Genomic DNA, 21,741 nt, shown 5'->3' on the forward strand with positions numbered 1-21,741 from the left:
GTGCTTGCTCCATACTCCTCCCAACCGGCGCCAGAGCCGGCGCGTGTCAAACGTCCCCGATCATACGTCCATCGTGATTGTGAGGAGGCTCATGTACGTCTTATGCAAGACTACTTTAACGACAATCCGACGTACGGTCCTACTTTTTTCCGGCGTCGTTTTCGAATGCAGAAGGAGCTGTTCTTGCGCATCGTCGATGCTGTTCAAGGTGAAGATACTTTCTTCCATATGAGCACTGATGCACTCGGTCGAGACTCTCTCTTCCCTTTGCAGAAATACACATCGGCTATCCGTCAATTAGCCACCGGGGTTAGTGCGGATATTTTCGACGAGTATCTCAAAGTCGCCGACTCCACCGGGCGTGTATGCCTCAAGAAGTTCCGCACGGCAGTCATCCGGGCTTTCGGAGCCTATTACCTGCGCCGTCCAACGCCCACGGACGTCCAACGCCTCCTTCATATGCACGAGGCGCGACACGGTTTTCCCAGGATGCTCGGGAGCTTAGACTGTATGCATTGGGCGTGGAAGAACTGCCCAAAGGCGTGGCACGGCGCCTATACACGCGGTGATCAGGGAGAGCCCACCTTGATATTGGAGGCCGTTGCATCCCACGATTTGTGGATTTGGCACGCCTTCTTCGGCGTCGCTGGTTCGAACAACGACATTAATGTGCTGAATCAGTCGCCTCTCTTCTCCAATGTGTTAGGAGGAACGACGGCGCCGGTGGTCTTTCATGCCAACCAGCGCGAATACCGGATGGGCTACTACTTGTGTGACGGCATATATCCGTAGTGGCGTTGCTTCGTCAAGAGTCCACCAATGGCGACCAATCCGAAGGAGGTGAGGTTCAAGAAGATGCAAGAATCGACACGGAAGGATGTCGAACGCGCCTTCGGAGTCCTTCAGGCTCGGTGGAGAATCATTCAAAGTCCGGGGCGCAATTGGTACGTACAGCACCTCAAGGACATCATGTTGTGTTGCATCATTTTCCACAACATGATTGTGGAGCACGAAGGTGCGGCGGCTCTCGATTGGAGAGATGACGACGGGGCGTCTAGCAGTACTTCGACGGAGAGTGCTTGACAAACACCAGTGTCCTTCAAGGAATACGTGCGAAGACATTCAATTCTTTGAGATAGACATCTACATGCTCAGCTCTGAAATGATTTGGTGGAGCACCTTTGGGCACGTTTCGGACCTCTAGGGCCAGAGTAGTTAATTTTTAGGAATTATTTTTATTTTATTAAAGTTTTATGTAATATTTAGGATTTTATAATTAATGCAATTTAAATTTGAAATAAATTGCGTTATTAAATTTGAGCAATTAAATTTAAATGAAAAGCATAAAAATCAAAATTAAAAAAATCAAGTAAGCTATCAAGTAACCACAATGCAGCACTACTTACTCAATGTGGTCCCCCACTATCAAGTAAGCCCATTGCGGATGCTCTTACAAATAAAAACAAATATTCAAATGTAAACGACATTAATTACCCTTCATTCAAAGAGAAATACAAAGGAAGATACCTTTACAATTTATTCATGTTACTTCTCGAGCATATCACCACTAAAGGAAGCTAGAGTGAAGTTTCTATCGATCAACAACGTCTCGAATAATAGTTTATTTATTTTTCAGCAGCGATATGTTGGAACTCCATTCTTGTCATATTCGACTATAATGACAATTTATCCAATTAACAATATGAGGCACTCATTCACTACCAAACTGAATTCGGGGCTTCCGACTTCAATATTTTGATAGTGAAAAATCCTATCTAGTAATGTCACTTGTGTCATTTTACATAAAGTCAAGTTCAACTCCACTACTTTATATTAAGGAGTCCCACCAAATGAACTAGAATCCAGTAATGCTAAGCTCAATTTGACTCATTTATGTTAACGAGTCTCACTCACACAACAAAAACAAATCTTTAAAAACTCATAGACTCAACCGTCAATTATAGCAGGATTTTACATTTAAATTTACATCATCTCCTCATTCTGCGTTCCCAGATCAAGGTCAGCTCCAGTAATGAATTCTCAATCTGACAAACAAAAATTACTTTAATTAGCAAGAATAGCAGCAAATCTCAAATCACAAAACAGATCAAACCAGGTAAGAAAATTCAGGCTACAGCGCTATTGACCATAGATTTGGTGAGAATCTGTCAAATCAAGGTTGTATACAAAAGAGAGTTGAGTTTATCACATATTCCCGATATGCAAAGCTCGAAAATCAAGATTACTCTATTAGATTCAGATATTATATATGAATGAAATAATAGGCCACATTATAAAAGGGAAGAAATGTCATGAGCTAATTTTCATTATAATCAAAAGGAAAACAGAGAAAATATTGTAAGTGGCTAAACCAAAAGATGGACTCACATCTGTGGTATGGATTAGTATCTTCAAAGTAAGAAGCTCGATCCCTAGCCTGCAAAAAGAGAAAACAAATCAAGGATGTATCCCAAACATCTGAAGGTCTCAATTTACTGCAGATAATGAAGTTCAGCATATGACATAGCCCTATGAAGCATGGGGACGCCCCCCAGCCGTGCATACTCGTTACGGGGACAATATGCCCAAATACGCCATAAATATGTCCCAGGGAACGTATTTTAAACTCCAGAATTTTAAATTAATTTTCAATCAAAAAATACGTTAGTAAATAAGGTCAAATACATTTGACCTTAAAAAATACGTTTTTTTTTTTATAAAAAAAAAAAAAAAAAAAAAACTACCTGGAACCCCTATTCTAAGCGGGCGCTTTCCAGCAAACCTTTTGCCCTCTTTTCTTCTCACCTCCCTACTTACATCTTAGTAATTTTTGAATACATTATTACGACTTGTATAGAATTTAATTTTATTATTAAGGAAATAATAATTTTATAACATGCTAAAACGAAAAAATATTTGAATACATTGTGCCAAAAATTAAAAAATGATTAACAAACTTTTATTGAAATGAAATGGGTACAACACAACCATACAACATAAATTTAAGAAATAGAAATTCGCATTGCCCACAATATGAGCTAATATCATCATAAATTGATATAACGACTATTTTTACTCTGGCGGATCTTCCCAATATTTCATGATTTCATCGCAATACCTCTCTTGCTTTCATCAAATATGATGTAGCCTTGTTCTCGCTAATCAGATTGTGGTGGCTTATTTCATCTGATTTTTGTCATCCTTTTGCCTTCCGGTTTGCTGCCTTTTTCCCAATTGGACAATTGCAGGCCGTCTCATCATTGTTGTTAGCACCTGAGTCAGGGTTGGAAGAGGATGTGTAGCTCCTTCATAAATCTTCGTTTCTTTATAAGCTCGAACATTAATGTCCACAAACTTCATATATTGAGAATTCTCCATACTCCACTATACTTAAAACCTTGAGTGTGTCATGGCATTGTGTGTATTCTTGTTGTGCCATTTCAAATATATCAGCATCCTTTTGGCGCTTCCCCACATCCTCCGAATCTGGTTATAACACTCAGAAAACCATTTAGGGGGCGTTTCAATTGATGGATCTGATAGATAAGACATCTCTTGATGAGCTTAAAACGCTTTAACATCACAATAACGGGAGCAAATCAAGTTGCAACAATCAAAAGCAACTTTAAAGGCACAAACTTATTGAACATTGCTAGCCGCATTCCATGATTCATGATGAAGTTCTTGATCATATTAGCATCTATAGAAACATCAGAGATCCAACAACACAATTCATATCTCTCGATTGTTTTCAAAATTCTTTGCGGCGCATATGTTCTGAAGTGCCAAATTGAGCGTGTGCACAACACATGGTGTTCACACAATTCTAAGATATGTTCCTTCACCAAGGAGCCCCGTTGCTTGCCAATTCTTCACATTATCCGTAATTACTTGAACCACATTTTGAGGCCCAGCCTCTTCAATCACATGCTTCTTCATTTTAATCTCCCTAGAACAATCAACCGCCTTTAAAAACATAGATCCGCTCTCAATGAAAGTTAATCAATAGTCTTCTCTCAATGAAAGTTAATCAATAGTCTTCTATGTGAGTCACTCCTTCCATCACTCAAAATGCTTATTCTTTTCTCAGCCCATGTGGTCTTGACGGGTTCCAACAAACGCTCAACAATTGCTTTCTTTTGTTCAAGTAAAGAAGTCCTCAATGTATTGTACCCACATACCTAGCCAAATTGCTTGTGGCTGCATAAGTAAGTTGCTCGTGTAGTAATGGTTTCTTGCCAAAATGAAATGGTAAACCCGATGAGTAGAATAACCTTGCAATCATCGCATCCAACATATTTCAACCTTGAACATTGAACTCCTTTTCAAAGAGCTGATGAACTTCCTTCACTCCCTTTTCTTTTCTTCATCACGTAACTCATATAGAGTTCATTTGAAATTGTTTGGAGTTGGCTAGATGGCAATGAGACTGAATTAGGGGCACTAGCGGTTGTTCTTCTCACTTCTTTATCCAATAGTTTGTGCATTTCATTCATATCTTTAGCGGTTACTTTCGGGCAAGGTGCAATCCCTTTATGTCAGCAAATGATACATGACCCGAGTGTATGTAGTCTTCTTCCTCGTTCCACAAAAATTGCACTCCCAATCAACTCCACCATCACCACCTCCTACATTTCGATATCTCTTTACGTACCTCCATAGAGGTTTTCAAAAATCGCCAATTGTAGGTGTAGGAGATGACGATGTAGAACTAGAATTCGTATTCATGGTTGCCAAAATCAATCAAAATGCTAATTATATTAAACCTACTAATTCCCAGCCAACATTTCCATTCAAAATGTCAATTAAATTAAACCAAAATGCCAAAATCAATCAAAATGCAACCAACTAACATGTTGCCACATGTCTCAGATAAATCCAGCCCATGTCTCCATCCATCTCCATAAATTTAAACCCAATACTTTCCACTAAATTAAAGTGTATATAGGTTTAAAAAAAAGAGAGGAGCAAACCTGGATGGCAGACGACGTGACGGCAGCAGGGCGGCACAACAGCAGCGCAACAGTGACGCAAAGGCAGCACGATGGCGGGGGGCCTGATCGCTGGCGTGAGGGGTTGTCAGAGGTGAGAAAAGAATGAGGGGCGAAAGGCGTGATGAAAGGATTTTCAGATTGGGGGGGGGGGGGGGGGAACCGGGACGTATTTTGGGCATATTTCGCGGTATCGTTCAGGGGACATCACCGGAACGGGAACGTGGGGGCGCCCCCGTGTCCTCATAGGACATAAGACAACATAAAAGGAAATTGTTCATATCCTTGTAATTGATATCTTTGCAGTTGATATCCTTGAGATGGACATATGGATCCCAGGGGCACTCATCAAATTGAGCGGAAAGTTTGAGTTTTGAGGCATATTTGGCAAAGAGAAACCAACATTTCGGACGAACATTGGATTTTTTAAGAATTTTTAGAGTGAATGCCGACATTTAGGATTGTAACAATTTAGAAATTCCTTATCCATAGTGTGAAAAATTTTTGGGATTGCAAAAAGTACATATTGAGAAATGATGGTCGCTGGATGAATAATTTTTCATGTTGGGATATTATTTATAGATGAAAATTTTTGAAATAAATGACCATCGGTTGCAAACAGTCATGTAATTTTCAAAATTTAAGACAAAAAAGACAAAACAAATCAAATTTAAAACAAACAAATTAAAAAAAAAAAAAAAAAAAAGTTGCAAGAGACTGCCATTTTAACTTTGAAGAAAAAGAAATACATTTTAAAAAAGGGTTGTGTAGGTAACAGCCACTGGTCCCACCAAAAAATGAAGCTTCACTTGCCCCCCGGCTCGTCCATCACACATGCGCGTCACCAGGTGGGGCCCAATTGCCACTTCTCGAACTTGCTAGCAAAAGCTTCCCCACTTCTTTTTATCTCGCCCACAATAGTGTTTTTTTTTTTTTTTTGCTTCCCCATGCCATGTCAACAGCTTCCCCAGCATCTTCCCCCATTGTAGATGCTCTTAAATAGAATCTATGTTCAGGCAAAGTAGTTGACTGATCCAAGGTACTCCCTTTGTCCACGATAAGTGCGGAGCAGTTTGGGGGCCACGGGTTTTGAAAAATTGAGTGGACAAAGTGACCCACCAAAGTTTGAGTTGAGAAAAAGACACCAAAATTGATGTGTTAAATGGTTGGGTTTTATGTAATTATTGAGTGTGAATGGGGTACATGTACATAAATAGAAAGATATGGACGGACAAAAATGGCAAAAGGACAAAACACTTATCATGGATGGAGGGAGTAGGATTGAACAGAACCAAGTTCTAACATTTTCCAACCAAAGTCATGCTTAGATTCTACACAATACCTTAAGCTGTACTAAAGCATAAAAGTCACTTGAGTAGGCAAATCCATCAAAGAGAAAAGGCGCTAGGTTTTCTGGTCATAGGACTATAAAAATAAAAAATTTAAAATATGTAAAAAAATTTAAAAGTAACAAATATTGTGGGCCAAAAAAAAGAGAATACATAACAGAGTTTCTCAAACTCACAACAATGACTAAAGTTATTTTAAAAGTAAACTTTTTTAATAATCTTTACACTTCAAACATTATTATTATTTTTATTTTTTAAAAAGATATCACATAATAACGTTGTTATATTAGTAAACAGAAGAAAAAAAAATCGGGTTTCAAATGCCTCTCTTGGCACCAATTTGTCTCCCCCAGTACCGCCAACAATTAGAGACTCAATATTGGAGAACTGTAATAAAGTGGGAAAAGAGCATGACTGGAGTACCTGAAGACGATTAGGATAACTTCTCCTCCCATTGATTGATTCTGAGATACGAGATAACAAATACTGTTAACTTAAGGGAAGTACAAGTTGAAACACATGAATACAAATCAAAGATTCACTGACCTGGCCCCGGTTGATGATGATAAGAGGAAGGTAACAGATCAACGCCATGAGATAAGGAGCTGGAATTAGAAAATAAAAGTAATTAACAATGCACTAACAAACACTTATCTCAAAAAAGAAAAAAACATTCAACATTTGATATGTAGCATGGAGGACTTCTGCCTCAGCATCTATAAGACCTTGGGCCAGAAATTCGATACAAGCTTTCTGCACGCACTCGTGACAACCCTTGGTACTCCACAGAGAGAGGGTTGTGGCCCTGAATACAATAAATGAACAGTAAGCTTAGCTGTCTTGATGAACAACAGTGTCTTACAAATAGGAAAGTATACTGAAGCTGTATAGTAATATACCACTTGCGAAAATGGTCGCTTGCTCCCAGGTAAGAAGAAACGATGGTCTGGCATAACTGCACCTGTCCAGAAACGACATAGGAGAATTGAATGCATTCACAATTGTTTCTCCAGACAAACCAATAAATTCAGCTAACAAAGTAGTCAATATGATTCAGTTGATTTGTGTCCTAAACCTACTTGAAGACCATACTTTTCATGTCAGACCCAAGTAGTTAGGTAAAACATAAATGTAGAACAAAACATCAAAGAAACTTTTATGATAATATTATTGACCAATTGAACTAGCCTGTGGTGAAAAAGAAAGGAACCCTAATAACAAGAATCAGATTATTTAGAATCTATTTGGTAGTTTGCTCTTCCACTAAACTGGTTTGATTCAAAAGGATTTCAATGTAATTCAGTTCACCCAGGTTGGTCGAAAAATGGGTTATAATAAACAAAGCAACTGAACGCTAACCCCTAGTAAAGCACTCGCACTATCTAAATCTATGGACGGTAGAGTTAAGGGGCAATCAAGGCAAACAATTGCACCAAAACATAAAAACAGTGTTACTAAAGAACATAACAGAAAGTAAACAGACCAACAGGCGAACATGTCTCGGACAACTGCGGCTAACTCAAAAGCTGACTACTAAACTCCTATCTTCCTACTGAATTACCGTAAATTCCAACATAGGGCTTCATAGATAGCCCAGTCCAACTAAATAACCAACTTTATTAAATAAATCAAATAAATAGATAGATAAACTTCAATTAGTCCACATCCTTAGCCCACGCCCGCCCTACACTAATAGATTCTAATCCTACGCTTGTGTCAATGACATGTTGAAACTGCAATACAGAACATTTATAACCTCAATGTATTAAATGCATTTAACATGTTAATAAGAGCAAAAGTTTCAGAGTTAAAAAACTACAAGAATACACGAGTAAAAGACGACATTATTATAGGGAAAAAAAAGAGAGTAGAAATTACTGTGTACCTGAACCTGGAGGTGGAGGATTATTCTTAGTTGAGGCTTGCTGTCTTAATAATTGTACAAGCTCTTCAGTAGTAGAAGTAGTAGAAGTCCTGCTAACAACCTTTACATGATCATAACTACTGCTGGTAGCCGTGCCCTTGTTTCTAGGCGTACGCAGCTTTTTGGATACTGGAAATCAAAATTTACAAAAGCAACATTTTAGAAGTAAACATCAGAAGTATCAACTATACAAAGTAATAATTTTCTTTTTATCCTACCAAGCAACAAACAATCACAACTCTGAATGTCACGTGTTGTACAACTTAAAAGTGAGAATGTACCTCAAAAATCAAATTCGCCTAAAGATCAAATATGCCAATGCATTAAGACGTGTTGATGTGGTATTAGTTTACTTTAAAACATTTAAACAATTTCTGTACTTTCGGATAAGAACGGAACATTTCATAGGATAATGTGTGAAGGTTTACAAGCAAACAAAGTATAAACTTGAAGAAAAACTCAAAAGATGGGTAATCTCCAATCTGAAACAAAGAACTGCCTATATCTTTTAAGTTTGGAACAAAGGGATATTTAAAACACCCGAAAAGTTAGTTTAAAATGAAAGTGAGGATTTCAAGTCCATGTCAATCCAGAAAACCACTAATGTATTTGCTAAAATTGATTTAAATCCATCATCAAATTTTCAATACAAATAACCTACGAGACCTAAACATATCTTCTGATAGTCTAAATGTATTAGTAGAATATTCAACCATTACTTAAAGTAGTTGGACACTTGGACTCTAATGGAAAATTTATAAATATAAATGCTCGCCTTTACTAGGGTCAAGAAGATGGGGCGTGAAAGTCTAAGATGCTGCCATCAAAGACACTCAGGAAAGCTACCAAATCCCCCCCCCCCTGCATTTTTCTTCTTTATACACATCAAACTCAACCAGGTAGCAACTAAATTCTAAATCTTTTTGGAGCTGATTAGCTTTGAACGATTAATACAGCCCATCAAGGAATAAAAGAGTTCTAGTACTCACTTTGCGATGCGTTCTCTTTTGCTTCAAGGTTTTGCCGACTAGTCGGATTGGAGGTGTGTCTCATTTGCTTCCTCTTTGGAATTGTTTTTGCAAGGGAAACAGCCATCTTAACCTAACATAATTAATATTCGAAATTAATTCCCAAAACACTGTGAGTCTAATTAAGACCAGACCATCCAGGGAAACAGAACCTTGGAGCAGTCGTCTCCCAATCTCTCTCTATTGACAGCCTCAATGCATGTCAGAGCGGCATCACAGGTTGTATAGTTAATAAAAGCAATATCGTTTCTTCGGAACGAAAGAAGATCTTTTGCAAGGGCAACACTTTCAATTTCACCAAATCTTTTGAAGAATTCTTTCACTTTCTTTTCATCCCATGAGGAGGGTAGATATTCAGCATAAACAGATTTCACCTGAATGAAGAAAAGTACCTCTGCTATTCATTAGGAATGCCAACAGGAAGTTTATTTTAATGAAAGCTACTACTCTTTATTCTGATAAGAAAAATGGAGAAGAATACGTTCATTCCGTCATGCCGAGTATGATTACAATGACAATGCATAGCTTTACAGAAACAAGATAAATTGTAAGAGATTTGCACTTATTAGAAGGGCTAGGTTGGAGCCTTACAGGTGCTTTTGTGACAAATGATCAATTGCTCCAACATTGAAACCAAATTGGCATGCATAAAAGTTAAATTCACAATTTGTTCGTATCAAGCTAACACCAGCTGGAGAAAGCAGCTGCGCAAGGAGCAGTTTATTTAATTGATTTTGTCAGTTTTTTCTTTTTAATTGCTTATGTTAGTTATTCTAATTAGTGTTTGCGATCTTTCCTAGTTATTTGTTTTGTTTACTCTCAGGTCTCTATTTGGGGCACGGCTCAACTAAGGTTCTCTTAAAGGGTTCTTGCATTGGACCGGGGAGAGTTGTCTAGAATTTTTCTCAACCTCGGCGTGTAGCGCTTTGGTGGGGATTGATTCCTGTTAACTTGGTTTCTCTAGTTCATTTGCTTAATATTGTTAGTTGAGTTACTTTGTGTTGTACTGTTGTTCAATCCCATTCCCACTCTCACAATTTGAAACACTAACTAAATTTACTACAAATGACAAGTGATGATCAAGCAACAGCAAGTACCCAGATAAGCAATAAAACATCTTTTGTTATAAATTCCCAGTGCACTATCCCAGTTTAATGCAACCAAACAGTGCGGTATCAGAGCTACAATAATTTCAAAAATTTTGTTGTTTTTGAAGCAGTAATATAATTATCCATGAAGAATTACAAAAAACACGGCTACAGGCAACCTAAAATCAATTATATGACGACCATGTAACTTAATTCTCTATGGAAACTTGTATTCCAAACTGACCTGTGAAATTTCTTCTTCAGCTGGATCACTTAAGGGTTGTGCCCATGCAACTTTTACCATCTGTTTTTTTCCAAATGCATCTTTCTCTTGCAGTTTCTTAAAAGCAGTTTGAGCATCTTTACTTGTTTGAAGCTCAACAAAGGCAAAACCACGATTTCTCTCTGTGTTATTTGGATCAGCCTTGATAGTAACTTTATCTATTTTCTCAATGCCAGCTTTCTCTAACAACTCAACCAACTGCAGAAAGAGTACCCTTTAGTTACATCATCCATATTAAATGATGTTCAACAGGACAAAGCATAAAAATAAAATAAAAGCTCACATCTCCAGTCTTCCAATTTCTGTCAATATTACCAAGAAATATTGTATCATTGCCCAGAACTGGAGCTGCATTGCAGTGCTTCCCACATATCTAAAGTTGAATAACAAAAATACAAGACATTAGAAACAGCAATAGGTCATATCAGGGTAAAAGGAATAATTTCTGAGGAGACACGAATAGCTGCAAGGACAAACTAACAACATATGCCCCATGACCAGATAATTATAGTAAATTAAGAAGTAGACGACCATTCCCTGGTAGAAAAGGCCATAAGTACAATATACAGGCACAAATATCTGATTATAAAACATACCACAGGCCTACCAAAAGAATGACGGATATCAAGTAGAATAACAATGTGAGTAATTCCCAAAGTAAGTTGCATTAGACGACAAAAGAAAAGATATTTCACATTGCCCAGGGCTATTAAAGAAATCAAAAGTTGGGCAAAGAGAATTCATATCAGAATCATAGGTTTCAAACTTTCATGAGCATTTTCTAGTATAGTTTCTGAAGTTGAACAGCCAATGCAACTGCCACAGGTTCTTTAACTTACATGTGTATTGGAGAATTCATAGTTCATGCATGTTCCAGAATAAATAAACTCATACTTTCAACAGAATATTTTGCAGGTAGGTATAGTTAACACACAACATTAAAATTTATGGTGTCTTAAAATATATCACATATTAGGTATTTACCCAACATAATTTGAAAAATAGATATCGACTAAAGAGAGAAACAAACTTGAAACTGGGATGCCAAATGGGCAAGTATTTGTAATATAAGCACAAAAAATTGAATGATCTTCTGTCTTTCTAGGATCTGGTCTTATATTATGAAGTCTGGCAGTAGTATTACTTCCGAATCCAATTTATTCAGCCTTTTCGTTGGAATTGGTTCTTTTCTATTTATACTTATTCTATATTCTATCAAACTCATATTTTGTAGATTTAGCATTTGCAAAATTGGCGCAGACATGTGAGCCAGTCAGTTTTTCCTTGCATTCTAGAAGTTCCCATCATAATTTGAAAAGTTCATATTTTGTAGGGCCAAAGAAAATTTAGCTTTAAACAGATCTTCTGTTATAAATTGTTCTTTTTTTACTCACTTCTATATATTATCTACATATCATCTTAGATCCGTCAAACAAGAGTTTATAAGGCAAAGTACTAATACAGAGATCCAATAGGCAAGGGCAATGTGACTCTAGACAATCATCGTATGAATTAAACTGACTCAAACTATTTCAAATAAGAAGCTATCTCATTATTTGTGTTATTGTTATGAAAATATATCAATGTTTAACTGATGCAGATTCACTATGACTTAATGGGCCCTTCAATGAACGCAATGTTTCATTATTCAACGGTTGAGAGTTCACCATCTCCTATGTCCCACATTCTTGAGCCATGGTTTGTAGTTGAAGCCTCAAGGCTCTTGAGAGTCTTGCCTAATTAGCTTCTATATGCATAAAGCAAATTTAAACAAGAAACTACCATGTCATCATCATAAAATGCACAACTTCTGTGTAGGCCAACATTGTATCCATAGATGCAATGCAACATGTAACCAGAGCCAGAGTACAAGTTACCTCAACTTCAGAGTATTTTGCCAACGCATTTTTAGCATCAGCAGCTGTAGCAAACCGCACAAAGGCAAAGCCTCTATTCTTCCCTGAAGTAGGGTTGACCACTATCCTTACTTCCACAACAGACCCAACATCTTCAAACACTTCCCTAATGTTTTCCTCCTTCGTACCCTTGCTCAGACCACCAAGAAAAATCTCTGTTTTCCGCTTCTCCTTCCGCTCCAATGCTTCCATTTCCCCATCACTCTCCACTTCACCACTGCAACTTTCAGCTTCAACAATCGGTCTTCCGTTGTCCTTCCCACCCAAAATTCCACATATGTCTCCTATTGGACTTACATTTTTACCTGTAAGAAGCTCCATATCCGCTGTTTTGACAATATCAATCCTCTGATTCTCCATGATACAGTCTCTTGATTGATTCTCTGCCATAGTACTCCCTCTCTCTGTAATGTTTTCAAGGCCAAATTTGCCCTTGTAGACTTCTAAATCCCGAGAGCACATTGTTAAATTGTTTCTCTCTACTTCACATACAACATCATTACCTTTTATATCATCTGCATCTTTAATAAATAAACAACTTTGATGATTTCTTGGCATCATTTGTTCCGAGACATTTGCATTAGTACCAGTTTTTGACATCTCTAACTCCATTTCAAGACTTAGATCATCAACTTCCTCACCAACAACTGGTCCAGAAACGTTTAGAGCATTTACCATTTCCAGATTCTGTGGTACCTCAGCTATGATGTCCTCTTCTTTCAAAACGTCACAAACAATGCTAGGTTTTTCTTTTACCGTATCTACATAATTCACAGGTTTCAAACTTTGTGTCAAGCCATCGGCAGTGTTCACTGTATCTTCATAATTCACAGGGTTCAAACTTTTAGCCTCATTAAATCTACCAGCTTTCTCGATGACCTCATCAACAACGTTAGAATTTTCAATCACATCACTAGCAGGATCAGTATCATTGATTCTTACCTCACTCAAATTGATACCATCTTCCGTGCGATTGATCAAGACCCTCTTCGGCACCCTCTTCATTATCACCCTTTTAACTATCACAGTCTTTTTCACTATCTTCTTCTTAACACTCCTAGTTCCCGCCACTCCACCTGTCGCGCTCTCGTTCCCCATGACGAGCTCCACAGAGCCCCCATCTGCCACCTGCGGCCTTTCTCCTCCAACACAAGATAAAACAACAGCATTTTTGCCTCCATCTCCACCCTCAATAACGCGAACAGCTTCTACGTCAGCGATTTTTTCGGGCCCACGGTGTTGAATACCGGAGTTCTCGAGATCAAAACGATTTTCCGATTCCTCAAAACTGTTGCCGTCGACTCTACCAATATCAGACTCCATATATCCGAATTTTGGGGGCTAGGGTTTCGTGTGAAGTAAGGGATTGGGTCTGAGGAACAGGAGATGACGGCCGGGTAAGTTAGGGATTGAGTTTGAGGGGTGTTTATGGTGTTAGACGCGTTCACGGATGTGCTTCGCGGGAGGATTGTGAGGAAGTCGGAATGTCGGTGGATGGAGGTTGCGATTATCGGATTAAATTGGCGTGTAGAGCGGCAACGAGGTGGCGATGGGTGATTTAGGATGCATTGAGCGGTGGCGCCGCCGACCAATCTTTAGTTCTCTGGTGACCGATCGTGAAGTGGTAGTACTAATACGTAAATCAAATTTCACGAGTTAATTTTTACGCCAAGAATTTCTAATTGTCGTTCCCTTTATCTTTTTTTTAAGGGATTTCATTTTTGTCATTTAAATGAAGGTTCGAAGTCCAATTAGATCCAAATTATGTTCGACTGATTTAGATTTTCCAATTTCTTACTTTATTTTTTAATCCTGAGAAATAAAATTGATTTTGGTGGTTTTTTTTAACGCTTTATCGAGTGATTTGGGTGTTTTAAGTGTCTAATCTATATAATCTATATCTATATACCGGGGACCATTGCCATGCTTAGTGCATTTTATTAATAGAATAAAAAAAAGGGTATGGCACTCGGTAGCCGGGATAAAAGAAGATGCGCCTGAACTCGTTCTCAGGTGAACCGATGGACCGACGTGGAGAATGCTTCTAGTAGTGAATGTTCTAACTCTATCGCGGGAGTCCCCTAATAAGCTAAGGGCTTAATGAGTTGGGTTATATGGAATGGTCGGGCGGTTGGAGTATTCGTCGTTGGCGGGCTTCGATGCGCGGACCTCGGAAAGACTAAAGGACTAAAGGTTAGACAAGGTTAGCCGAGACAGATTCGGCTTATCAGAGGCAATGGCCTTGGCCTACGTCAAAGACAGTCGATTCGTCCTACTAAGATGTATTCTCCTATCTACACTGTGCACGATGACTTTATCAGTAATGCCCAAATTTTTGAAAATTTACCTCTGGTTTATTTAAATACTATAAAAAATAGGACCACCCCTTAAAATAATTAATGAATTTCTCGTTCATAATCTTTTTATACCTGATATGAAGTATAAGAGTAGTTATTATATTAATCCTGTTGAAAATACTAGGATGATTTCTTAGCTTCAAATATACCAGATAACTTTAAAAATGATAAAAGGCGTTGGAAATGTTCGAGAGACCTGTGCTTCCCTCTCGACTAGAGCCCTTGATAGCATGAATAGATTATTGGATTGAGGGTCATGGATCCACGTGTCTCTGTTCCCTTCCAACGAGGCTAGCCTAGGGTTGTCGGATTCATCAGAATGCGGGCAGAGGCTGGCTGCTGATGAACTTTTATTTTGATCAAAGGCCCTTTGGACGATTTCATAAGCAGAGAGATGAATGAGAGTCGGATGGAGCACTCAATGGAGAGATTTCCTTTTGCCTTCGCTCATTGGTCTTATTGAAGATGATTGATTCGAACGAGAGAAACAGAATGAGAGTTGATGGTTGGAAGTCTTCAAGACATATTTGTACTCAGTTAGATTGCAGGTCTACAATAAACATCATTCCTTCGAAGATCTGCTGAAGTTGGGAAGGCAAGATGCACATAAGAGTTTGATCCTGGCGAGAATTAGAACAAAGAGGAATGAAGTAGCTCTGGAAGAGGAATAGCTCGTTAAGAAGAAAGCTAGAACGTTGCTCACAAATTCTCCCTCCACTTTTTTTCTCTCTTCTATTCTCCCATCAATTTTTTCACTATTCTTTTCTCTCTCTCTTTTTTTTATTTTTATAATTTTAGTTATTTTCTAAGTATCTTCAAATTTGATTTATGAGGAAATATTCAATGTTAAGAGTACTTTACAACTTTTTATTTATGTCTGTGTATAAAAATATTTATTTATTTATTTATTATTACGTGGAATACTTTATAATAATAATGTATGTATTAATTTTCATTATCAAATAATTTAAAATTATTTAATAACTATAATATCATTACATTTTATACATAGTTGAAAATTATGTTTTTAAATTCGAGATTTTATTGAGCAATTAATATTTTATTTTTAAACATATTTTTACATTTATTTATATTTTGATTATGTTTAATATTATATTTATTTATTTATTTAAAATATCGTTTAATTTCGATTTCGCAGTGCATCGCACGAACGAACGTTTTAGTGAATTTATTAATTGACTGCCGGACTAACCCTGGTAGCTTCTTTTGAAAAATGTACCTCTGAGCCCAGACTTCGTAGCCCAAAACTATTTCATGTCTTGTATGTTTAAATTTAAGGTATATAACAATTTAAATTATAAACTATATGCAGAATTTGAATAATATGTATGTATAATCTCAAAAATTGTCATAATGTTACTTAATTAAAACACAAACTCGCACTAAAAAAAACCTTATTAAGTTGTTATAGGATGCAATAGTATATATACAAAATATACTTCGAATACAAAAAAATAATTTGCTTGCTTCCTTTTTTAGACCATAATTCGCCAGATTATAAGGTTCTTACTTATAATGCATATAAATCGATCGAATATATAAAATATGCTTTACTTTTCCACATATACAATTGTTACAAATGAATTATGAATCCGATTGAGACTTACATACATCATCCGTTCAAAAGCCCTTATTACAACACCAAACATACATATAAACCAATATCAATATTAATATTAATGTCCACCCTTCCAATTAAAATTCAGTCATATATGATCAACCGTAGATTTGTACATAAAATGCACATAAGCGGCGAGCACCACCACGGCCACCACCGTCGCGGCGAGGCTCGCCGCCATCTTCGCCAATTTCGAGCCCATCAACTGGCGCTGCCGGCAGGACTGCAGCTGGCATTGCACAGCCGCCGCCGACAGAGGAGGCAGCGGCGCCTTCTCCTGAGCTCCGCCGCTCGGTTTGGAGGGTTGATCGGTTTTGGATGGCTCGGGCGAGGAGGGTAATTTGGTCTTTGGCAGTGTGATGATGAGGTTGCTGTTGACGAATTTCGCATGGATTGCATGCGTGTCGTATTTGGTGTTGGGCGCAGCCACTTCTTTGTAAAATTTCATGTGTTTGGAAGCATCTATTTGGCGCTCTCCAGAAATCTTCAGCACCCCATGATTGCTGATTTGCACTTTCAGCTGTTCCTTTTTGAAATCTTCTAATTCAAACACAAATTTGGTCAATGTAATTCTACCGCTATTTTCTAATCCCAATATTCTATGAGTTCATTTGGACTCTTGCGTAATTAAATATCGAAATATTCAAGTTGGGGAACCTAAATAATTATCTCTAAAACATGGGTGTCCATTTTTATTTTGTTTATTTTCAGTTAAACCTTAAAGTTTAACGGCATTACCTGTTTCTTTCAGTCCAAATTTATCTTATTGAACCATATATATTACAAAAATTGTGGCTGCATATGGAAATTACAAAACAAGAAAAATTCAAGCATTTTATATGAATTGTTTCATATACATTATGTTAAATGTGAACCAGACACAACTTAATTTATATCTAAAAGAACATTAATTTATGCGTAACAAGTATATACTAAGTGCAGCTCAGTTGGTAAGACGCGTTTCCCCTCCAATCAATAGATCGGAGGTTTGAGTCACTAAGGAAAAAAATTTGGAAAATTGGGAACCATTATTGCATATAAAAAAACATAATCCTGTTTGAAAAATCAATTTTAATCATCCATCAATCAAGATCTACGAATTAGATTGATTTTCATTTTTCAGTAGGGGTGTTTCTATTTGATCATTTTCCTATATAAATGTGTGTGGATATAATTTACCTTGGAGGTGGACTTCAAGAACATCGCGATCCTCCTTGCGTTGCCATTTGCAAAAAGGTTCGAACTCCTCATACACAATTTCCCGATCAACAGCTTTTGCCGCCATATATATTCAAAAGAGCTCTTTGTATTTTGAAGATGTTGATTTGGTGATGAATGATTAGTTGTCTCCCTTCAAACAATTTATATTGATATATATACATATATAGTGAGATTTATATTTGGTATGGTTTGCGATCGAAAACATTGTTGGAGGTGCAAGTTATTAGTTTCTTCTGGATTTAGTCTCCTAAACAAAGAGAATCACATTCTTTTTTGGTTTGATAGGGTTAGCTAGTCTTCAATTGCTTTATGCTTGAAAATTCCTTGTGGCCAGAATATCAAGTTTTCCTCTCTTTCTAAGCAATTGCAAATACATTATGCAATTATTTAATTACAAATCTAAGTTAATTAAATGCGTTTAAAGTTGCATATAGATGCTATGATCCCTTGATGGATGCTATAACGTGAATCACGTGATGAATTTCCATACTCGGTATATATGTTTCAAAACTTTCGACATTATTTAATGAAATATAATATTAAGGACATTTATTTTGCATAACTGAACATTTTTATCTTTAATGATAAGATTTTTTCAATCTCACATTTTCAATAAAATAAGAATCAAGAAAAACTAAATGAAATGACAGAAATAATCAAGGACCTTGTGATATTCCAAAGTTTTAATTCATTAAAGTAAACAAGAGATTATCCTTATTATTTATATCTATCAAGTCTAATCATTCAAAAACGTCCCCTAATAAGAAACAAATAAAATTCGCATCTGAATATTATTATAATTTGTATTATGTTGGTAATTGTGCTTACATGACAAGGAGAAATTAAAAATCTCTACGGCCTAGAAAAATATTGATGGAAAATGAACATTCTTTTTTAATAAAATATGTAATACACGTATTGAGTGGAAGATCATAAAATAATATTTGAATTAATATATGATATGTAAAAATAGATTTAAAATAAATAAGTTATGATAATTTAAATTTTCAACATATTAACTTTGAAACTATACACATTATTTTAAATATTTTTTATTTTCTTTTTTACTTAATTTTATATTTTTTATTTTTTAAAATTATATATTTCTATATTTTATATAACAAAAATATTAATAGGACATTATGCAAATGAGTCAATACATAAATTAAACTATCCATTCTTATATAAAAAGTAAAAAGCATTCACTAAGCAAAAAAAACTTAAAAAACAATCACTTTTGTGTAAGATTACATAATCGCCCTTATTTTATTTTTGCCAATTTTCACTTTTTTTTTTAATTCTCATTTTATCACCTCTTTCATAATTTTCTCATTTTTCTCAAAATTTTTTCTCTTTGTCTCTCTCTTTCTCTCGTCAATATCAATGATGGCATTGTACTTCCTCATACTCTCTGACTGACGAAATTCGGACGACGGCATTAAAGTAGCGATGGGCGAATTTTTCATAAAATCAAAATTGACCACATCTAAAAAACGATCGAGAATTTAAGAAGCAAAATAAGAAGAAATGGATGAAATTCGACATACGGGAACTAGATTGCGCTCAAATTTTGCTTTGTGGGTCATCGGTGGAGTAAGGTTTGACGTGGAAAATGTAAAACATGTCGCGTTTATAAGCCAAATGATTGATCGACAATCGCAACACCGATTTGCTGCAATTCGAGAAATTAATGACGACATTGATTTTATTGTCTTTCAACATTCTTCTTGTGTTTCTTTGTATGCCTAAATGTGTTGATGGATCCTCATTTATGTGAGGAGATATCACAATTGAGATCAGTGTGATTTCAAGCTTGAATGTACTTTTTTTTATAGTAACAAAGTTGTATTGTTAATGTTATTGAATTCATAACTAATTTTAAAATTGCAATGAGTTCACGACTCGATTAGTTGTGAATTGAATTTTAAAACTATAATTCATGACTAGGGCTGGGAATCGGGTCGGGATCGGATACCCTACCCGAAAAAATCAGGTACCCGATCCCGAATAAGACCAAAACCCTAAACCCGACCCCGAACCCGAAAAAAAATCGGGTACCCGAGTCGGGTATTCGGGTACCCTAAATTACCCGATCAAAATTGCATCTTTCAAGTCAAACCGTGAAAATCGGGTATTAGGGTATCCGAATTACCCGATTTGAAGAAAATTCAATTTGAAGCAGCCAATTCAGCCTAAAGGTAATTCTAACAAAATCGATGCAGCAAATTTTACCAAGAATAGGAGGAAATCGAAATTTTAACAACAGGTTGCAATATATAGGTTAATTCTAACAAATCCTCTCTAACCACATTTACATGGAAATCGAAATCTGTATGAAAAAAAAGAAGAAGAAGAAGAAGAAGAAGAAGACGAAGAAGAAGCTCAGCTGTCGACGGTCGTCGGAGCTCGGAGGCGGCACAACTGCTGTGGGGCGACAAGCTCGGCGGCGGAACGAGGGCTCGACCGTGCGAGGGTCGCGGTGGGACTGGCAGTTTGTGAACGACGGCAACGGCCGATGAGAACGACGACTGCGGGCGGGCGAGGGGCGCCGCTGGGTCGCCAGAGACGGGAACGATTTCTGGAGTGGGGGGCGGCGGGGCGGGAGTTAGGACTGGGATTGGATTTCAATTCAAAATGGGAACTTAGGAAATGGGAAGGGCCGAAAGGAACTAGGGAAGAGAACAGGACAGCTGTTTCATATTAAATTTAATTAAATGAATTAAAATATATTAAATAAATTAATTCGGGTATTTCAGGTATACCCGATACCCGATTTTCTAACACCCTAAATACCCGATCCTGAACCCGAACCCGAATTTTTTGGGTATAGGGTACCCGATACCCGATTTTTTCGAGTCGGGTAATCGGGTACCCGATACCCGATCCCGAACTTCCCAGCCCTATTCACGACTCAAATATAGAATGGCTGTGAATTTGAGTTTTAAAGCTATAATTACAATTACGAATAATATTAGTTGTGAATTTGTGAATTTTTAAAGCTAAAATTCAATAACTTGAATTCACAGTTAAAAATTAGGTCTAATATTTTTCTTTTTTTGGTTCAGCTCTGCTCGGCCTAGCTATGTTTAATATATACTCCCTTCGTCCCTAAAAATTATGGACCAAAAGAGATGGCACAGATTTAAAAAAAAAATTGTACTCCCTCCATCCCAATAAATGTGGCCACATTTCCTTTTTGATGTGTCCCACTAAAAATGACCACTTTCTAAAAGTAGAAATATTTATTATATAATTAAGTCCGCTTAATTAAAATTAGGCTCTCTAATTAAATCCTCATTTATGTCTCTCTCGTTCACCTCTCTCTCGCTCAGTTCTCTCTAGTCTTCTTGGTCACCACTCTCTCTTCTAACCTCCGCTGTTGTAGGCAGCGGCACCGCAAAAAACGACAGCGGCGGCACCAAATCACCGGAGAAGAAGGTGAGTTTCGATCCATAACTCTGTGAGTGAAACCCCTTGGTCCCCCTTCTCTTTTCTTCTCTGGCGAACGACAACAACGTCGGCCGTCGCCCGCCGCCCCGCCCCCTGATTCCCTTTCCCCTCGTCATCATCCTCCACAAAACACACACATTGACGACCACCACCGCTCGTTTCCCCAGCCATGGCGCCGCCCTTCTCTCACAAACCCTAGATCTAAACTCACCACTTCAGCTTCGATTTCCGGTGACCACGCGTAGCAGCTAGCGAACCAACCACCACCGCACGACGACGAATCTGGTTATGCGATTTGTTTGATTTGGTTTTTGGCTATGCAATTTTTTGGTTTTTGATTTTTAGTTTTTGGTTTTTGGTCGGCTTCGCCGTTGCCGTCGCTGGCGGCAGACTGGGGAACAAATTAAGTGAGAAGAAGATTGTTTTCCACACTTAATTAACTCTTTAATTTTGGTGGACCACACATAATTAAAACATAATAATCTCTTTCTTAAT

General features: G+C 37.3%; 2 protein-coding genes across 5 annotated transcripts; both read right to left on the reverse strand.

The window, feature by feature from the left end:
- Positions 1 to 1,668: 1,668 nt before the first annotated feature.
- LOC131020427 (uncharacterized) lies at positions 1,669 to 14,305 on the reverse strand. Of its 4 annotated transcripts, XM_057949211.1 has the most exons (13): positions 12,541 to 14,261; positions 10,947 to 11,036; positions 10,625 to 10,861; positions 9,445 to 9,666; positions 9,254 to 9,365; positions 8,226 to 8,393; positions 7,240 to 7,301; positions 7,066 to 7,145; positions 6,887 to 6,945; positions 6,764 to 6,804; positions 4,974 to 5,063; positions 2,389 to 2,437; positions 1,669 to 2,045 (listed from the first exon to the last, which is right to left on the reverse strand). In XM_057949211.1, exons 1-13 carry the CDS (start codon positions 13,900 to 13,902, stop codon positions 2,041 to 2,043), a joined length of 2,577 nt encoding a protein of 858 aa, XP_057805194.1. In that variant the 5' UTR covers positions 13,903 to 14,261; the 3' UTR covers positions 1,669 to 2,040. The 4 variants fall into 4 exon arrangements, 3 of the variants coding, with proteins under 3 accessions (XP_057805194.1, XP_057805195.1, XP_057805193.1); XM_057949212.1 differs by lacking the exon at positions 4,974 to 5,063 and having other exon boundaries at positions 12,541 to 14,305; XM_057949210.1 differs by having other exon boundaries at positions 1,669 to 2,437; positions 12,541 to 14,262.
- Positions 14,306 to 16,492: 2,187 nt separating this feature from the next.
- Positions 16,493 to 18,016, reverse strand: LOC131020428 (inactive protein RESTRICTED TEV MOVEMENT 2-like). Its single transcript, XM_057949213.1, has 2 exons — positions 17,755 to 18,016; positions 16,493 to 17,112 (listed from the first exon to the last, which is right to left on the reverse strand). The coding sequence occupies exons 1-2, from the start codon at positions 17,858 to 17,860 to the stop codon at positions 16,664 to 16,666; spliced, it is 555 nt and encodes a 184-aa protein (XP_057805196.1). The 5' UTR covers positions 17,861 to 18,016; the 3' UTR covers positions 16,493 to 16,663.
- Positions 18,017 to 21,741: the final 3,725 nt, after the last annotated feature.

The sequence above is a fragment of the Salvia miltiorrhiza genome, chromosome 4 (genome assembly GCF_028751815.1).
Source record: "Salvia miltiorrhiza cultivar Shanhuang (shh) chromosome 4, IMPLAD_Smil_shh, whole genome shotgun sequence".
NCBI classification, from domain to species: Eukaryota; Viridiplantae; Streptophyta; class Magnoliopsida; order Lamiales; family Lamiaceae; genus Salvia; species Salvia miltiorrhiza.

Excerpts from the sequence above, each read along its gene's own strand:
- LOC131020427 (XM_057949210.1), bottom strand. The coding sequence starts at position 13,902 with ATGGAGTCTGATATTGGTAGAGTCGACGGCAACAGTTTTGAGGAATCG. Across the intron at positions 10,862-10,946 it reads GAAATTGGAAGACTGGAGAT|TTGGTTGAGTTGTTAGAGAA; the intron begins GTGAGCTTTTAT and ends CTCTTTCTGCAG. Across the intron at positions 9,667-10,624 it reads CTGAAGAAGAAATTTCACAG|GTGAAATCTGTTTATGCTGA; the intron begins GTCAGTTTGGAA and ends TTCTTCATTCAG.
- LOC131020428 (XM_057949213.1), bottom strand. The coding sequence starts at position 17,860 with ATGGCGGCAAAAGCTGTTGATCGGGAAATTGTGTATGAGGAGTTCGAA. Across the intron at positions 17,113-17,754 it reads TCTTGAAGTCCACCTCCAAG|ATTTCAAAAAGGAACAGCTG; the intron begins GTAAATTATATC and ends TTGAATTAGAAG.